This window comes from Drosophila obscura, unplaced genomic scaffold (assembly GCF_018151105.1).
Source record: "Drosophila obscura isolate BZ-5 IFL unplaced genomic scaffold, ASM1815110v1 contig_150, whole genome shotgun sequence".
In the NCBI taxonomy this organism is placed as follows: domain Eukaryota; kingdom Metazoa; phylum Arthropoda; class Insecta; order Diptera; family Drosophilidae; genus Drosophila; species Drosophila obscura.
This window is the reverse complement of record NW_024542736.1, coordinates 12,448,856-12,467,985: the sequence shown is the minus strand read 5'-3', so window position 1 is coordinate 12,467,985 and position 19,130 is coordinate 12,448,856. Positions and strand designations below refer to the sequence as shown.

Below are 19,130 nucleotides of genomic sequence, written 5' to 3'. Positions count from 1 at the left end.
AGTGTCCAAAACTAATGCCAGCAACGGCAGAACCACCACAACAGTCGAGTTTAGTCAACGGCGCGACGGCAGCGACAAACGACGCCAACGTTTTGGGGAGCTGCGCAGCCAGGCCAGCACCCCCTTATGTCCCTGAACATGGTCGAATTATACATAGGGTATGGCCAACTCAGCGCCCGGAAGCCCTCTCTTTCTCCTTTTCTTTATTTTTTGTTTGATAAACATGAAAGTATGCTACACATTGTACAAATTAATTTACACTCAAATATAACATTTGTGGAAAGTATTTTAGTTTGGAATTTGTTTGTATTCCGTATTTACCATCTGCCAAAAATGCGATACATATTTTTTTAAAATTTAACTTCACGTTCTTTTTTAGAGGGAAACATATATATCCAAAATCATTGAAGCCACTGTTTTAGTAGGTGTAGCAAACAAGCATTACTTAGCGTAATATAAAAATGTGTTCATTACCACAAAAATTCGTGCTTTTGACATGCTTTGGAGAATTGTATTGAGTAATGTTTCGGGCGAATGAAAGTGGCTATAAATCCATCAACAAATCAACTCATTTTGTGTTCCCCTTGGGCCATTGCACTGAGCGTAATTTAACGTAATCGAACCCTTGAATTTGCTCGCTTAGCTTCATGCTCTCTACTCGTATTACTCGTATTTATCTCAGCTCGCTCTTGTTATCTGTTTGCTGTTTAATAGAGCGTCGCTAAGGCCGCCTGTAGCTGCGCCTGCGCTGTTAGTCTATAAGGTTTTGAAAACATAATTCGTAAAATTCTTGAAATATAATTTTCATTCAGTTTTTTGATTGGTGTTATTCTTTTATGTACAACTTAAATTTGGCTGTTATTTTGTGAAAGTTTTAAATGTGCAATGCTAGTAAACTGGAATTAAATCAAGTATTTTCACCTTAAGATACTCTGAATCAGAGGTCATTGGTAATGTTTTCGAACAAGCGACGACTCCACCAGGATTCCAGATCAAAGGGCTTAAAGTCTGCCAACTCTGGGCTTTTGGGCTCTATCCAAACTGTAGCCAATGAGGAGGCGAACATGCTTGCTTCAGGACTAATTGCATTGTTGTTAGTGACAGTGTTCCATGAGTCACTTATAAAGTTTATGATATCCTCGTTCTGCGGCGATGTCACCCCAATATCGTTCTGCTTGGCTGATGCAATCCGTTTTGTAAGACGCCGTTGAAAGACCGGACGCGGGATACTGTTGTGCTCCGTGGGCGTGCTAAGATCGATGCTCCCGCTCTTCTTGCTGCTCGCCGTGTTGCCGTTGAATTTTTCAATGTTCTGCCCCAGACCGACACGCGTTTTAGCCACGATTTTGTTGGCTCCCTTATTGATTTTGTACATGGTGTTGGTTTCAACACGTTACGATCGGCTTTGCTTCTGAATTAATTTTTGTTGTTAGCTGAGATATGTTTTTCTGTCACAATATGTCATTAAACAAAATAGTGAAGTAGTTAAAATGGTGAACCAAGTTTAAGGATAGTTCCACGGACCGAACTATGACCTCTCCCAATTTAAAAGAATTGTTTCAATTGGGTGTGGCCTTTCAAAAGATTAACCAGTACGTGTAACGTATATTTATCGCTTCTTTGGAATCAGCTCATAATTAAATACATTTATTGGGCGATGAGTTGATAAAAACGCATGTCCCTTCTGCAGTGCAGATTCACGTGGTGGACACGTTGTCTGCATTGGTCAGGACGGTACAGAAGCTACAATTTTTAATGGGGTCAACAACGTTGCTGACGGAAAGAATAAATTAGATTAGCGAATTATATAATGAAATTTACTTTTGTAGCTCAAATCTAGTGTAGTGTAGATGACGGTGCCGGCAGGGGTGCCCATCTAGATTTCTTAATTTTATGTTTTTACGTCGCAGTTTAATTTAGGTAAATGTTCGATATATGGACTCGAGGTGATGGACTGCGACTATCAATCATTTTTGATTGTTCAAATTGAAAGACTGAAAGATACTTTCGCGCGCTATTTGTTTATGGGCTTAGACGCAACAAGTGTACATACGATAATGGAAAAAAAATATTTATTGAACGAAACAATTCCATAAAAATTTAAAGAATTTGATAATCTGTTTGAGCTTTCACAGCTTTATTTATCACCAGCTAGATCAGTAAAAAATAAAGTATACACCAACGGCGCAAAGAGAAATAAGCAATAACCAAATCGAATAAACACATAAAAGGGTGCCACAGAAATCTTTAGAGATTTTGACTCGAGGGATTTGTCAAGTCAAACGAAAAATCTGGATCGGGATCTCTAGAGATTTGAAAATTAAATACATCAAATTTATTGTTTTTCATTAGGAATCCGAGAAGGACCATTTTGTATAAAGTTACCTAAAATATTTTTTGCATTTGGTTACTCTTTGGTCATCATTTTTGAGAAATTTCAAAGCAACAAAATTTTTTGTTTGCCCGCTCAATTATAGTGTTTAATGACAGTCTTGACAAAATTTTTTATTGCGATTGTCAGTATTTAGTCTAAAACGAAAATAAAGGGACTAAAACAAGTTAAATCTTAAGTGGCATACGATAATTTCGCCAAAATGCGTCGATATGTACATGTGCATATTTTACATTTTTTTTTTACATTTTTTTTTTATCGTCTTCATTCAAGGCTGCCCAGGCTTCTTCAGAATTCCTTCCCTTCTCCATATTCATTATTATTAGCTTAAGCCGGAGCCTACCCGAATGTATAATCTTCCAGAGCCGTAGATCTGTGGCAGCTCTAGCTGGAAATTCTGGTAGGACGTTTTCTTTGTATAAATGGGCACATCCAAATACTGCATTGTATTATTATTCTTTTTTAAATAATCTCATAAAAGGGAGTCTTTTAAATTAATCAATCTTGTTGAAAATTGATTCATCGATCGAATGAAATCATATTTGAAGTTCTCTGAATCCTAGCTAGCTAGTAATCCTCACCAGAATCTAAAAGTCGGGGGAAAAATCAAATAAGTTCATGTACAAAAAAGAACCGGTTCTTTTTGGTATTTTTTTGCAAGGGAAATTACCATGCTCTTACGAACCTCCCCTTGCCGTGTTATGACATGATGCCACGGTATGTTAGGCAAATGGGTAGGATTTTACCTTGCATTCATTGCATTTGCTGGCCCGTTTTGCCTGTTGTCCATGCCTTCTTTTTCTTCTTCTTCCCTCTTGACGAGTTTTTTTTTTGGCCTGTTAAATATGATTTTGCCTTATGATGTTAAGTTTTCGAACTTATGTTATGTTAAGTTTTCGAAAAACCTGTTCTCTCGACCGCGGAATGCTCTCCTTTCAGAGGTGAAGAGAGCGTTTTCGTGGTGACTTTTCGTTGTGTGAAAAACATGTATCTTACGGGAACACGTATGGAATGAAGATTCATTGTTGCGTTCCATACGCGTTCCCGTAAGATACTTTTGATTTGTATGGGAAAAATTTCAGCAACATGGGGAAATGAATTAGCAGCATTGTTGTGCTACTTTGGCACGGAATGAGCAACAAGTCTGAATACCTTGGGAAAATTGATATTATGGACTTGAGATATTGTTTGTAATTTCAGGCTCCAATTAATGCCGAAACTAGTCAGTCTCTTTTTTAAAGACATCAACGAAATTTTGTAGCTCACGGGTACCAATAATAGGTATCAGAACCGGGATAAATGTGTATATAAAACACAAAACATATGCATTAATAGGTAAAAAACATGTCAATCTAGGATAATATCATAAATAATGTTTTAATGGAGCTTGGAACAAAACATTTAACATCAATTAAAAGAAATAAGGTATACAAAAACCCATACGCATAAAAGTAACTTGGTTGACCAGCAACACCGACGTCACATTTAGTCAACATTTACGTTTTATGCTTTGGCCGTTATTGTTTGAACCATATTATGCGAACAATCCAATGAAGAAGAGTTCTGAAAACTAGCCAATACCGAACAAAATTTATTGAGGAATTGCATAAAATGATTTGTTTAGGGCTGAGAGGGCCAACTAGCTAGTAATATTAAACGGAATATCAAAATTGAGAAATATCAACGTTGAATGTTTTGAAAAAAACAATCGATACTATCGTAATAGTATCGGGCTCAAATAATTATTAAAAAACCATTGAAACCTTTTAAGAACTTGTCCATTGTAAAAATTAGATGCCACCTGTCGATTTGTTTACAAATTTGTGTCTTCGTATTTTATAGCAGCCAATCTAAACATATCAAAAGCGCAACGACTGTAGCTCGATACTAACATGATAGTCGCAAAACCGTCGATAGTAGAGGCTAGCAGTAAAATATCGATACTATCGATAGTGCCCTCGATGGTTTGACTTATTGTTAAGTTTTCGAAAAACCTGTTTTGGTCGTTTTATTTTCTGGCACAGCACATATTTTTCGACCGCGGAATGGAAAGGTTGCTGCTGCGCGCGTTGTCTAATTGTAAAATAACTAAGAATTTGAAGACGGTTGCTCGGTGTTCGGTATATTAATATATATACAAATGTGCTGTATGTACATATATGATTGGTGTGTACCCCTCAACTCGTCCCTCTGTATTTGGTGCGCTTAGTATAGATTTTTTGCTTGCAAAAAATAGGTCTTAAAGCATTTTTAAGTGGTGTAAGCAAACTCCCCTATTATTTATTGATTTCCCCACCGAAGCACTGCTTTTTCTTTGAACCTGTGAACGTGAACGTGGTCGTGGTCTCGTTGCATAATTTTGTTGCTGCCTCGTTCGCGGTCGTTAATTCTGCCAAATAATGGTATAACTTTCCAAGAATATTAGGCAGAAAAAAAAAACACAAACGTGCCAAACGATTGGAAAAAGTGACGCAGTAGCTACCTACATTATGCATATGAGTCAGTGGAAGTGGAATCGGAATGTGCATAATAATTGAGCACAGCGAAGGGAGAAAAAATAATACTCAATAAGCGCAGCTTTGCTGCTGCTATAGTTTGCTGATTCTTCGATCGGTGGGTGGTGGGTGGGTGGTCCGCTTATGCTGGTTACTATACTATGTGACATAACGGTATTCTTGTGGCAAACAGAAAGTCCAACCTTCGAAGCAAAAAGTGAGCAGAACTGAAACAGAAAGGAAAGGGAAGAAGTACAGGAAGCAGCGTCGTTTTTGTTTCGCCTGTTATTTCTTCTCTTGGACTGCTTTCTGCTGCTTTTATCCGCTATTAATGTTTGTACATACATACATATGTATGGATGTATACCCTTCCATACGGTATAATTATTAGCAATGTCGGGTAATGCGCTTGTTTTGATCAGAATAGTTGGCAAGCATCAATGCAAGGGCATAGTATTAGACTTGTTTTAGTGCTTTGTTAATTGTGGCTCAGCATTTTTGGGATCGAAATCGGTAGAGGGGAGCATGGAGTGTTGGGTGGGTGCACTGGGACGGTCGGGTGGCTTTGTGGTTGTGCTGAGCATGCCTAATTTATGTGTGTTTGTGTTTAAATTGCAGATCTTAATCGTAGAACAGCCGCACACAGATACGCAAACGGACTGATACATTAAACAAATTTAACATATACTGCCACCACCCTCGTTTTCGTTGTCGTTGTGTTTTTGCTGCCGCTTTCGTCGCTGCAGCAGAGCCAAGTGAGAGAACAAGTGCGCCGCCAGCACCCCCCAGCCCCGCGCGTTATTTTTTATTGGTTAAACATGACGTCGCCTGGTTGCCGTGGATTCAGCGCGGCGGCAGCGCTGCTGCTGCTCTGCGCCACGTCTGCAGCTAGCGCAGAGCTGTCTGACAAATTGCGCGATGATTCGGAGCTTTCTCAGGTGAGTCGGAGTCGGAAAAACAACAGAGTCCGCAAACAGTTAATTTACAGTTAGCGTAAAATGTGTGTACATACATACACACACAATGCTTTTCAAAACACTTGTAGGTGAGTAGCAGGTTGGTCCCCCCCACCACTGTCCCAAATTCATCATCCCCCCAGCCGACCCGACCCTCATGGTTACTCATTCTTGGACACACACACAAGAGTTGACACTTTTCGGCCATCTTATGCCCAACGGCTGCCCTTGAACGGAAAAACCTTGACAGCCAGCGAGAGAGACAGCGGAGAGCGGGCAGGGCAAGCAGGTCGCTATTCGAAAAAGAGCCTGCGCAAGAGGGAGAGACTGCTCCCACTGCCACCTGCACAGGTAGAGCCAGAGGCAGCCTCCGGCTCAGCATTCCATTTCTAATCTCGTCCTTGACCTTTTCACTTGTCTTGTTGTTGGGCTGCCCCTGCTGCTGCTGTGGAAAATCGATGATCGGTGCAAACATAACTCCTGGCGGAGAGTTTTGTTGGAGTCCAAAATCCATACCCAGCCGCAGAGCCAGCCACAGCTACATTTTGTTCATATTTTTGTATGCATGGCGGAGCATTTTATTATGTAAACGAGTGAAACTACATAAATTAAGGTAAAACCAACCGAGTCAGACCGACCGACCGACCGACCGACCGACCGATAGACAGAGAGACAGACAAATGCCGGCCGTTGACGTCGACTGAGCATAACAGTTTTATATTTAGTTTGCCTTTTTACACCTTCACACGCCAACACACACACACACACACACACACAGACACAACATAAGAATAGGCAAAACACATTAAAAAACCTTAACAAAAAATTCAAATGCCAGCATAAGTAGAAAGGGAGTTACAACAGTGGCGGTGTTGGTCAGCATGGGCGAGCCTCATTGCTCAGTGATCCCAATGGACAAGATCTATGGCTGGTAATTCTTTCGGCTATGCCCTTGAAAGAGGCGAAGTTCTACTCTGCTAAGTATTTAATGGCCGAAAATACCTGTTACCCGAGAAGAAAGCCATCTTTCAGCTGAAACGAAAGCGTACGACGGAAAGAGAGGGACAGACAGGCATTGTAATTGTTGTTGCTAGTGTCTCCGCTGTGCCTGGGTGTCTGGGAAGTACGAATACGTGCAGATCCCTCCCTTCCCCTCCCCATAAAACAGAAGAACCTCGATTCAAGAGGTTCGCCAGAGACGAAACAGAGCATAGCCATGGTATTCCCATTATGCTGGAAATTCTCATTACAGGCTGATGGCTTAGATAAATATATACACATAGTATACGGTATGTATGTATGTATATTTAATTAGGTTAGTTTGCTTCTTGCGGCTTTGTGGTTTTGTGGGTTTTGCTTGGCAGATCCTAGGGACAGGCGGATAGTTAGCGGGATCCACATGGAAACGGCAATCATTTACTCAGTCGTAAATGTAATCGTTGGAGTGAAATTTCCAATGAAATTAATTTACATGCCTCTGAAGATTGCCCGCAGGCGACTCTATGTGCGGGCGGGTTGACCTCCTGCATTGACCCCACACTTCCTGTCGTGCGTTCGTCTCTGTTTGCATCGTAATCATCAGCATGATCATCGTCTTCGTTTTATTAATATTAATTTTTAACCTTTGACTGATGCAGTGCAACTGGAATTGCATTGGACACGAGTATGGTCGAGTGGGGGAGAGGCCGCGAATGGGTTGACAACGGCCGACTGCCGGCTGCCGGCTGAACACTGTCTAGGCAGAGGCGGCAGGGGCATGCAGCAGCATCGGGGATTCAATTAAATTTAATTTAAGATCACAATACGATGCCAAGGCGCGAGTGGGGCCGCCGCTCGCGGACCAACATATACGATATACGATATGCGATATGCCGTGCCTCATTACATCCGAGGCGATGCTTGAGAGCCACGGCTGACCTTAATGGAGCCAAAGCAGAGGAAAACACATGTCCGTGGAGACTGATTCATTTGAGTGATCCGTAGCCGGTCGGAGTGATGCCATATCCCCCGCACAGCCCCACCCTCCCACAACGATACCAATTAAAAGAGAAATGTGCTTCGATTCGGGGGTTGAGACTGCGCTTTCGCTTGTGCGCTTGTGGGCTTGTGTGTTCCTGCAATTATACCAAAATGTTAACCATACAAACAAACGAACATATGCATCTATAATTTGTACCAATTAAATTTATTTATACAACATCCACTCCCCTCTACATCCATGTGCTCGCTCCCACCGCCGGCTCCAGCTTCTTCTCGGATTTCTGTCCCTATTCAAAAAACTACGCCTCTCTCTCTCCATTTCTCTCTGTTGCTCATTAAATTTTATAACTCCATTAGCTGATGAAAATTGAATTTCCTCAAGTGCCCACGCTCTCCGCCCCCACCTACTTCCTACATTACACACGCGCCACAGTTGTAGTTGTAGTTGTTTCTTTTTTTTTGTTGTTTTGGATTAGGAAAAAATTAGTAAATTTTTGGCTAAAAGTGAAAGACAACAACAACAAAAGTTTGAGCTGTTAGCGGTTCTCTCTCTCTCTTCCTTTCTTTCTCTCTCTTTCAGAGCACTGCCAAATCCTTCAGGCGCCTTATGCCAGTGAGGGTAAGCTGCAATACCAAAACAAAACAAAAATTAAACGAAAACAACCCACACAAAACGAAACGAAACATCATTTGCAACAGTCACATGTTTTTAATTTGGTTACTAAATATTCAGACAGGGTGTAGGGCAGGGCAGAGTAGAGTACTCCCCTTCAACGCTGGAGGGGAGTGAGTGTGAGCCATTGGCCAAATTATTGTTTGCCCCGCCGTCTGGCTCTATTTCTGGCTCTGGCTCTGGCTGTGACTCATGCCCTTGACTCTCCCCGAGAGATTGTGGGACGGGTGCGTCTCTGTCTGCGGACTGGACTAGACTCCGGGGGTCATTGGCACTCGTGAAAATCAAAATGCGATTTACAAATCACCACCCTTTCCTGTCCCATCCCGCCCTTGAGAGCTTTTAAGAAAAAAGTTTCGCTTTTGCTTGTGTTTGCATAGTAAATGAGATGTCCTCACACAGAGCAGAGGGGCGCTTATCGATGACAGGATAATACCCTAACAATTGAAGCAAATTTCGGGCTTATGAAAACAGTCCCCGGAGATATCGCTTGCTGCCATCTGGCGTGGCAGCCGACCGACCGTTACTTTATCGCGATGGTGTGCCAAAGGGGCTGGAAAACTCATCAAGATAAATTTTCCCTTCATCAAATGCAAAACATTCGAAAAGTAAATTTATGAATGTAATTGCATATAATTGTCAAATGCTTCTAGTAACCCCCGAGGGATAGAGCCGGGAAGTGAAATGTGATGCTGTATGCTGACAGATGGAGGCCTGAGGCAGCGCTTCTTACTCTTCGTAATGCTGTTGAGTAAACAATGTCAATTCTATAATTTCTCTCCAATCACTTGCATCCGATGAGCAATGGACATGATATCGCTCTCAATAGGTTAGGTATCCGTCCCATTTCAATCGTATGAACCCATGCGACAGCCAAACCCCAATACCCTTGCTACACTTATCCAGCAGAGAGCACTCTCCCTCTCTCGCTCCTTTAGATAAGCGAAAACATTTTGAAAGCGATATAGAGACCTGGCCAGAACCTGCTTGCAAGAACAAAGCCAGCAGCGACTCGAATGACCGACCAGGACCAGGACAACGGCCCGCTCTAACGTGAACTGGCGACAACGGAGTGGAGGGGTCCGCTATCAAATTACCAGAAAAGAACAAAAAATGTATGTGCGTGTGTGTTCCTGCCGATGCCATACCATAGATACATGCATATGCACCGCGGTGGAGGGGGGGAACAGCGACAGAAAGGGAAAGGGCAGAGAGAAAACAGAGGGAAAAGGGACAGGAACGGGGACGACTCTTTAAGGGCAAATTGCCATGACTCATGCTGGGCAGAGGACCAGAGGCAGGACCTGGACACAAACACGAAAGTCACACGACTCAGCGAGCCATTTTAAAAGAGAGCACAGAAAAAGGTGTTGTCCTCGGCAGGACATGCACCCACACCAGCTAACACACACACACACAGATACACCCTAATACACCAATATATGTATTTACTTGGTGCCATAAAACTGGCTGAGAATGTGCAGCGGGGCGTGCCGGCGGGAGGTGGTGCTAGCTGGGAAGCCGCAAAGTGTGCGGTTGCATGTCGTTGCCGCTGCCCAAGCCGCTGTTGCCAGGCCGGAGCAGGTGGCCGGACTGGGACTGGGCCTGGGCCTGGGCCTGGTTTAGGGTCAGTGGCTGGTATTTGGGGTAGCTGGAAAATGCATTTTCATGTCCCGCTCCTGACAGATAGCGACTCTCTCAATGAAATGACACACACACACAGTCCACTTATCCAATGAACCGGCTGACAGACGAGTGAGCTGGCTGGAGTACAGATAAAGAGCCACCCCCGGGGGTGTACGTACGTATACAGCTATCCTGGCGGCCATTCTGCCGCTTACGTAATTGGTTCAATAAACCTTTTTGCAGGGCATGCATAATGTTTCTTCTTTTATTAGTTTGTTTGACGTTGCCATGGAAATTGCCCGGCTCTGTTAGTCTCGGTCGCAGTTTTGCCAAAAGTGTCCCCCCTCCCACAGCAACCACCCCCAAATCCACCCTACCAACCCACACCCACACCCACAAGCGCACACCCCACGCAGCAACCAACTCCTCGCACATTTGGCTCGATATACTCGTAATACTATCGGTCATGCATACAGTAGAGAGAGAAAGTGTAACGCTGGCCCCCTTATCTTTGCAGTTCTACAGCCAAGTGGAGCAGAATCCCATTGCCAATGCAACGCTAACGCTGCGCAGCTGCACCCTCTTTGTGCCCACCAACGAAGCCTTCCAGCGCTACAAAGGGAACATCCATGTGCTCTATCACATTAGTAAGTGTTGCGATAAATCATTAATAATACTTGTGTTGATTGTGTGCAATGCATCATTGCAGCTACTGCGGCATTCAGCAAAGAACAACTGCCAAAAACTGTGTCATCCGACATGGATGGCAATCCGCCGCTATATATCACAAAGAATCGCAATGGTGACATCTACGTGAACAATGCACGGATCATTCCCTCGCTGAGCGTGGAGATGACCAATCGAGAGGGCAAGCGACAGGTCAGTGTCAGGCCACTGACCCCTTTTTTCAGCAATGGCAATGACAATTCAATGTGTTACTTTCGCCTTGCAGGTCATGCACATCATTGATGAGGTGCTGCAGCCACTGGCCGTCCAGAAGAATGCTCAGGACAACATCAACAATCCGGATGCGATGCAATTCCTGCAGATGGCCGAACAGCTCGAGCTGAACGACTTCCACCTGCGCACCTATCGCTCCCAGGTGACGTTGGCAAAGAAGGAGTCCGTCTACCAATCGCCCGGAGCTCACACCTTCCTCATTCCGATCGACGAGAGCTTTAAGGTGACGTCCGGCCCCGCCTTGTGTTAACTGAATCGAATGTAATCAAACAAATATGCCCATCTAATTGCAGCTCTCGGCACGGAGTGGCCTAGTGGATGCCAAGGTCATTGATGGCCATGTGATACCGAACACTGTCATCTTCACTGCCGCCTCGCAGCACGATGATCCCAAGACATCGGCTGCATTCGAGGATCTGCTCAAGGTTACCGTCAGCTTCTTCAAGCAAAAGGATGGAAAGAGTGAGTCCACCGCCCCCAAAAGAGCGCCGTCATCGATCTGCAGCTAAGTCAGCTCCATGTTTCTTTTTCTGTTGCAGTGTACGTAAAGTCCAATACGATTGTTGGCGACGCCAAGCATCGTGAGGGTGTGGTTCTGGCCGAAATCGTCAAGGCCAACATTCCAGTGCAGAACGGAGTCGTCCATTTGATCCACCGACCGCTGATGATCATCGACACGACCGTCACCGATTTCCTAAAGGTAGAACACAGAAGCACACACACACCCACACACACACAGACAAACACACACACACACAGAACTCAAACTCTAGCCAACACAAAAGTACACAAATACACAGTTACTACATAAGATACAAAACAAACGATACAAAGACCGATACCCCATTCACTGATAGTGCCTGCGGCTTGTGATAAGGCTTGGCATTTTGATTGGCTCGGCACGCTGGGGGCGGCAATTAAGTTGCTTGCCACCTGCGCCCCAGCAATTGCTTAATATACACACATACAGACACACACAACACATACTAAAACACATACTAAGTAATCACTTTTGCTTTGCATTTCGCCGAGTGGCTGCTGCTGCTGCCAAAACTCTCGCCAGGGGCAAAACATTTCCAGCAGCCTTCTGCTGAATGCAAAGCAAAACCCAAATCGAACTGCACCCTACCCTAACCCTACCCGACACACATACAGAGAATATAATAGTCGATACAGAACCCCAGTTCCATATAGCAAAAACATTTAGTAAATTAAAAAAAAAAAGAAACCCAACAACAACAGCAACAAAAATCCCAAAGTCTGATTTTACCTAGAACTGAATTTCGTCATTTGATCGATCAAATTGGTGCAAGATTTTCCTGCAAATGGAATTTTTGCCCAAAAAGTTGTTGTTCCGTTCGGTTCCATGTAAAATCAAAAGCAAAATTTTATTTTAAAATAATTTTTTAAAATATAAATTTTATTTTAAAACAATTTTGGGTGTAATGTAAGTATTGCCAAAATCGAAAATTGAACAAAACCAAAAAATTTATTAGACCTTAACTCAATGTATTTCATGTGAATCTCTCACTGATATCAAATTTTCATATCAGAATGCCTTTTCCTCGCAGTTTCCCTCAGTCTCTCATAGGACAGACCTCAGGCAAGGCGCTCGAATTGGACACAACAAATTTCAAACCTTTCCAAATTGGCAAACATTGAGAAATTTAATTTTATTAAACTTTGCGCCTTGCTCAGTCTGACTGGAATCGCAAAAACTTCATTCCGCAAAAGTTCCCATTACTTGCCATTTAAATGGAATGTATTCTATTCATTTATTGGACACGCATACATATTGTGTACTCGTATTCCCTGCCTCGCTTTCAGTCGCCGTCCATAAGATCCACTGATCCATCTGTCAATCAGTCGACCGATCGCTCGCTCAGCCGGCATGCTTTAGCTGTACTCGTAAATGTTTCTTATACGTATAATCTTGCCCACATCCGCTGTAAGGAAGAGCCCCTCATAGACATCCTCCACATTACACATATACAGTGCGTTTCAAAACTGTTATTCTTATAATTTTAAATATAAGTTATATGCTGTCAAAGTTTTATGCAGTTGTCCAAAGTAAATGTAAGAAGCCAGTATTTGGGATCGTCTGAAGTTAGTTAAGGAACGGATGTTGCGGCATTCGCCTGCCCCATAGTTATGAAACGGACTGTACGTTGTTGTGTCATTTTGAATGGATCAATTAGCGTTGGCCTCATCTCGTTATCGTTTTCAACAAATTTCCTTTCTCTAGTTCTGTTGCAATTACTCGTAATGTTTCTCTTTTCCCAAATCTATTTACTGAACCAAAATCTATCTTTTGTTTCTTGCCACATGCTGAATCGACATATACTTATACATATATACAAAACAACATACGTACATCACATTCCAACCACATATCGCTCAAATATTGAACTGATACACCGAATATTTTCACCAAATACAAATACCTAACCCGATAACGAATTCAGTCGTTCAAGGTAAAAATATCAATCAAATTCCGTTTTAATATTGAGTTTACGAGTATTGCTTTGCTTTGATTTGCAATTTGAGTTTGCTGCCCTGCCCTAAACGAATATTCCATTTGCATGACTGCCGCCATCCCAGAATGTGATTTAAATGGCATGTGAATAACTTAAGTTTACTTTACCAATTGACAAAAAAGAAACAGAAAAGCGGCCCCTTTCCGGCTTATACATTTGTACATATGTATATACCTTGGGGACTTACCAGTTGTTGTATTTTGAGGAATTTAGTTTGCACTTAACGATTTGCACACACTCGTTCCTGCAAGGGAAAGAAAATTAGAATCCAAAAGTATTTCTTTTGACTTGAGAGTCAGACCCACAGCATAGACAGATGGATAGACTGGTGAAAGCTTTTTTGTGGGGTTTTGAGGTGTATTGCAACTATGTATTTGGGTACTTTTTGTTGTCCTACTTGTATTAGAAGGCTTTGTATTAACTTTTAAGTGTTGAATTCGCTGTAAATGTTGAAAAGTGCACGCCAGAAAATCGAAAACATTAGTTAATTAAATGTAAATAATGGAACAACTTTTGCCTGCAAACTGCAAATATGATGTAGAAACATGAGAATAAAATCTATGTATTTCCAATTGTGCTTCCTTTCAAACGTTCTCCCGTGGCGGAACAACTCTGGCACTCTGCGTGGAACACATTGTTTAAAATGTTACATTTTATTCGAATCTTAAATCAATCAATCAATCAAACAATCAATCAAAACCAAATATTTTTCTCTACCACAACTCCGTTTTGTAAACCGATTTAGTTCTTGAACGTAAGTAACTGTGTAACACACACACACACATCCCGAGCATTAGCGCACTCACGCACACACCGACAAACACACCGACACAACAGCCACAAAACAGTCGTCGGTGCAACATCTGTATCAAATTGCTATCAAATTGCCATCAAAATCCAACTCAATCACCGCACAATCAAGTCCACAGTCCCACTAAACATTTTACAAACAATCAAATCAGTTACAGATAGAATCAGATTTTTTCTCAATCATCTGGCATTAACCTCATTTTAGAGTGGAATTAAAAAAAAAATTAAAAAATTGTCAGACCATTTCACCTGAATAATTCCCAGATTGTTGTCTATACAAAAATGTTACAAATTGATGTTTATGTGTACATGTTTGACCCCCCCACCAAAAAAAAGTACCCCCATTAGCATGAGCATATTCCAACCTACCATTCAACAGTTACTTTAATTTTATTTCTATTTTTAATTTGATGTTTGAGCACTTTTCTTCGTTCGTTATTGGAATCAAAACTGAATAATATCGCTTTATCTTTTGAAGGAGAACGGCGAGAACGGAGCTCTCAGAAAGTTCTACGAAGTTATTATGGACAATGGTGGCGAAGTGCTGGACGATATCACCAATCTGTCGGAGGTCACAATTCTGGCACCCAGCAATGATGCCTGGAATGCATCCCTAATCGAAAATCTTTTAAGGTAAACACTCAAAGCCTCACTGAAACGGAGTGTATTTTTTGATTATGGATTTTGTTTGACTCTCAGAAACCGCAAGAAGATGAGGGAAATCCTGAACATGCACATCATTAGGGACCGCTTGAATGTGGATAAGATCAGGCAGAAGAATGCCAATATGGTAAGAGGAGGCGCTCTGGCTGAGATTTAAAGACAGTTTGAGCTTAGCTCATCGTATTCACAATCCACAGATTGCCCAAGTGCCCACCGTCAACAACAGTACGTTCCTGTACTTCAACGTGAAGGGCGAGGGTACCGATGCCGTGATCACCGTTGAGGGCGGCGGCGTCAATGCCACTATTATCCAGGCTGACGTTGCTCAGACGAATGGCTATGTGCACATTATCGATCGGGTCCTGGGCGTTCCGCACACCACAGTTCTCGGCAAGCTGGAATCCGATCCCATGATGAGGTATGCCCGTCTGGATTTTCGCAACTGAACCGTTTTGTCTGACTTAAAATTCTCCCACCATTCATTCACAGTGACACCTACAAGATGGGCCAGTTCTCACACTTTAACGATCAGCTGAACAACACTCAGCGTCGCTTCACCTACTTTGTGCCCCGGGACAAGGGCTGGCAGAAGACCGAGCTGGACTACCCATCGGCTCACAAGAAGCTCTTCATGCCTGACTTTTCCTACCATGTACGTTGGCCATTTATCGGGCAGGGCATGAAAGCAGGCCTTACCCTAATTTGTAAATATTTTTCTACAATTGCAGTCAAAGTCTATTCTGGAACGCCATCTGGCCATTGCGGATCATGTGTTCACCATGAAGGATCTGGTTCAGTACTCGCAGCAGGCCGGCAACGTTGTCCTGCCCACATTCCGCGACTCGCTCCAAATCAGAGTGGAGGAGGAAGCTGGACGTAAGTTAATTGCCGAAACCAAACGGTATCCAGGGCTAAATGCTCTAAATGCTTATCTTTCGATTCATTTCAATCAATACTTGATTTATTGTACATATTGGTCCTCCTCTCATTCTGTATTACTAACCGATCCCGTTTTTCTATAACTCTCGACACCAAAAATTTCTCGCTTTGTGCTTAACCAAAAATCTAACCGTTTGTCCAAAACAAAAGACCTACATGATGAGAATGCTAGTCACGAATGGACTGGTGAGTGCTGCCGTTTGTCAAACCCACATCGCACAGCCCACAAATCTGCCCTGGCCAGAACCCATACCCATACCCATGCCCACATTAGAATCGAAATCCATCGAAAACCACATATAGCCAACATAACATACAAAATGCGTTCGAACAGGACAGAGAAATGATTCTAATTGCGATATGGTTTATTTTGCAGGCTATGTGATCATTTGGAACTACAAGAAGATCAACGTCTATCGGCCCGATGTGGAGTGCACCAATGGAATCATCCATGTCATTGACTATCCGCTACTGGAGGAGAAGGACGTGGTTGTGAGCGGAGGTAGCTATCTGACAGAATCAAGCATTTGCATCATTTTGGCCAACCTCATAATGATAACAGTAGCAAAGATCTTGAACTAAACCAGCATCCAATATGTAAAAATCAAATCGAATCAAAAGCAAAAAGCAAATGCGAATGCGAATCAAACAACAACCGCAACACATACCAACCACCACAACCACCACAGTCACAGTCGTCTACAGAAACTACCATTCAACCGATCAAACTCAAACCAACTTAAAAAATCAGATTAATATGATATATATATATATGGATGGATATATGTATAACCATCACTACATACATATGTACATGCATATCCATATGATAGTCGTATTGAAAGCAAGCAACCAAAAGTGTATCTGTATTATATGCGTCACAAGGAACCAGCCTTCCACCATGCCACATGCCACATGCCGCCTCATGCCCCATTTACACATAGACACACACACTCAGAAACACACGCATGCAGGGAACTGCAGAGCTGCTAGCATTCCTCTGAAGATGATGATTGATAATGAAAATGAAGACGTTGATGATGATGATGAAACCTTTACTTTTAAGTATTAAACTGGATTCCCCCCCACTCCCTTCTAAGGCCTTATGTATTATATGAAATATATAACCCCATTGTGTAACATTTTAATTTTATGTTCGACATATACTGATAGCTTACGTTCATATCGCCTACGTTCATCAGCTCGATAAGTTTTACATTTAATCTAATCTACATACATGCGTACATAAGTACGTGTGTATGTATATCTCTACGTATTGATCTGATTGTGTTTATGATTTTAAGTGTACATTTTTATTTAATTTATGATTTAAAAAGTGAGTTATCCTAAGTAGAATGCGAATTTCATTCATGTAAATACATACATATATGTATTTATGTACATGACATGTCAACGCAGAAGCAATAAGCGCATCACATACTCTCATATTCGTAAAAATACACACACATACACTTACATTACCAACACCCACTCACATACACAAACCAAACTGTAAAATTCGAAAAACGTGTGAAAGATATTTTATAATAAACTGAAAGTTTTTCATTTGAACATTCGATGGTAAACGTACGAAACTAAATTTTAAGTTGTAAGCCCAGCCAGCATATCCTTGTATCCTTCAAATCGAATGAAAGACTATACACACACATACATATGTATTTATGTATATGCTCAGGACAAGAAATGTGCAAGGCATCCAAACAAAGAAACAATTAAATTAAATGAAATGCCACCCAGCACTTAGTTGTTAGTCCTGCCATGCATGTAAACCCCACAACAGAACACACGCCCCACCACACCCACACCCACAGACATCAGATATCAGACATGGAGCGAAGATACATAGCAACTGCAATTTAAGTAAGTCGAATGCGAACAACTGCTAACTACTACTACAACGCATACTCCTCCAATACTCCAACACACAATACAATATCCTGTTTCCACTGAGACATGCAACAGAACACGACATTTACTCACTGAATGGATTTTGATATAAATTTTTAACCTACATACAATATAAATACAAATATACGACAATGATGTGAACATCAGAAACATAACAAAATTTCTCCTACTCTGCTGCATCCCCTGCTGCAACGCAACTGCTGCAGCTGCAGCTGCAGTTGTATTTTAAACTTTGTATGTAGTTGTCATGTAAAATTAAAACAAAAAAACAACCTAGTTTATAGTCTGATTTAGAACAACCCGATGCTAACCATACAAACTCTCTTTCTATTTCTCTCTGTCTCTCCCCGATAATGCCATGTATTTATAGGTTAGACATTGTAACTAGCGTGTGTGTGTCCTAACCTACCAAAACAACCAAAAACTGAGCGTTAAAAATTGAACTGTTATACTCCTTCTTCTATGTAAACCCCCTAAGAGAAAACACGCATTAACTATCAGCCTACCTACCAGTACACACAACTCCTACTATCAACAAGAACAACCACACACTCAACCAACCCACATACGATCGATACCCGATACTCGATACCCGTACTGTAGCGAAAACTCTCAGTTTAAGTTGTCGCAGTTGCTTTGTGTAGTTGCTAATTCCCGATCTGATCGGATACCCCAATTCCAGAAGTTTTTATCTTTAGTAGGCGGCGGGGTCGTCGCTGCAATGTTGCTTGGTATATTGTAAGCAGATTAGTTTGGGTTTTGCGGCCAGTATTGCACTGGCTGTAGCAGCTAACCGAAAATGTATGTAGTGAAAAAATGATGAATACGCTAAATGGAAAGTATGTACACGAAAGCTTTAAAGAAGAGTGCTGTGCTGCTTCGAAGAGTGGCGCAGATGGGAGCAAAAAAAAGACGGATTTGTGAGGGGAAACGCATTGCAATTGCAATTAGTGTGTCGTAGTCAGTAGTTACACGTTGGCCAGCGTCCTAGCGTGTGACTAGTGCCTTACTAAAGATAAACGCATTACCTTAACCTTTATACAAATTTACTCGAATTAAATGTATGAAATTAAATGAATTAAATGAATTATTACTTCTAACAACTAACGAAGAGTGCAAATGGCGAACAACAAAAGCGAAGCTGCATTGATTTGCGAGCTACATACAATA

General features: G+C 42.0%; 2 protein-coding genes across 19 annotated transcripts; one reads left to right on the top strand and one right to left on the bottom strand.

Moving 5' to 3' along the window:
- Positions 1–154: 154 nt before the first annotated feature.
- Positions 155–1,469, bottom strand: LOC111066601 (MAPK regulated corepressor interacting protein 2-like). Of its 2 annotated transcripts, none has more exons than XM_022355333.2 (2): positions 922–1,469; positions 155–748 (listed from the first exon to the last, which is right to left on the bottom strand). In XM_022355333.2, the coding sequence occupies exon 1, from the start codon at positions 1,373–1,375 to the stop codon at positions 938–940; it is 438 nt and encodes a 145-aa protein (XP_022211025.1). In that variant the 5' UTR covers positions 1,376–1,469; the 3' UTR covers positions 155–748; positions 922–937. The 2 variants fall into 2 exon arrangements, with proteins under 2 accessions (XP_022211025.1, XP_022211027.1); XM_022355335.2 differs by having other exon boundaries at positions 155–743.
- A 2,937-nt stretch (positions 1,470–4,406) lies between these two features.
- Positions 4,407–19,080, top strand: LOC111066677 (fasciclin-1). Of its 17 annotated transcripts, XM_041591716.1 has the most exons (19): positions 4,407–4,539; positions 5,506–5,825; positions 8,404–8,442; positions 10,640–10,769; positions 10,832–11,001; positions 11,075–11,305; positions 11,376–11,544; positions 11,622–11,782; positions 12,512–12,529; positions 13,548–13,556; positions 14,365–14,373; positions 14,908–15,062; positions 15,129–15,219; positions 15,290–15,510; positions 15,582–15,744; positions 15,821–15,968; positions 16,182–16,217; positions 16,408–16,533; positions 18,331–19,080. In XM_041591716.1, the coding sequence occupies exons 2-19, from the start codon at positions 5,706–5,708 to the stop codon at positions 18,333–18,335; spliced, it is 2,001 nt and encodes a 666-aa protein (XP_041447650.1). In that variant the 5' UTR covers positions 4,407–4,539; positions 5,506–5,705; the 3' UTR covers positions 18,336–19,080. The 17 variants fall into 17 exon arrangements, with proteins under 17 accessions (XP_041447650.1, XP_022211133.2, XP_022211132.2 ...); XM_022355441.2 differs by having other exon boundaries at positions 16,408–19,080; XM_022355440.2 differs by having other exon boundaries at positions 4,407–4,558; positions 16,408–19,080.
- The last annotated feature ends 50 nt before the right edge of the window (positions 19,081–19,130 follow it).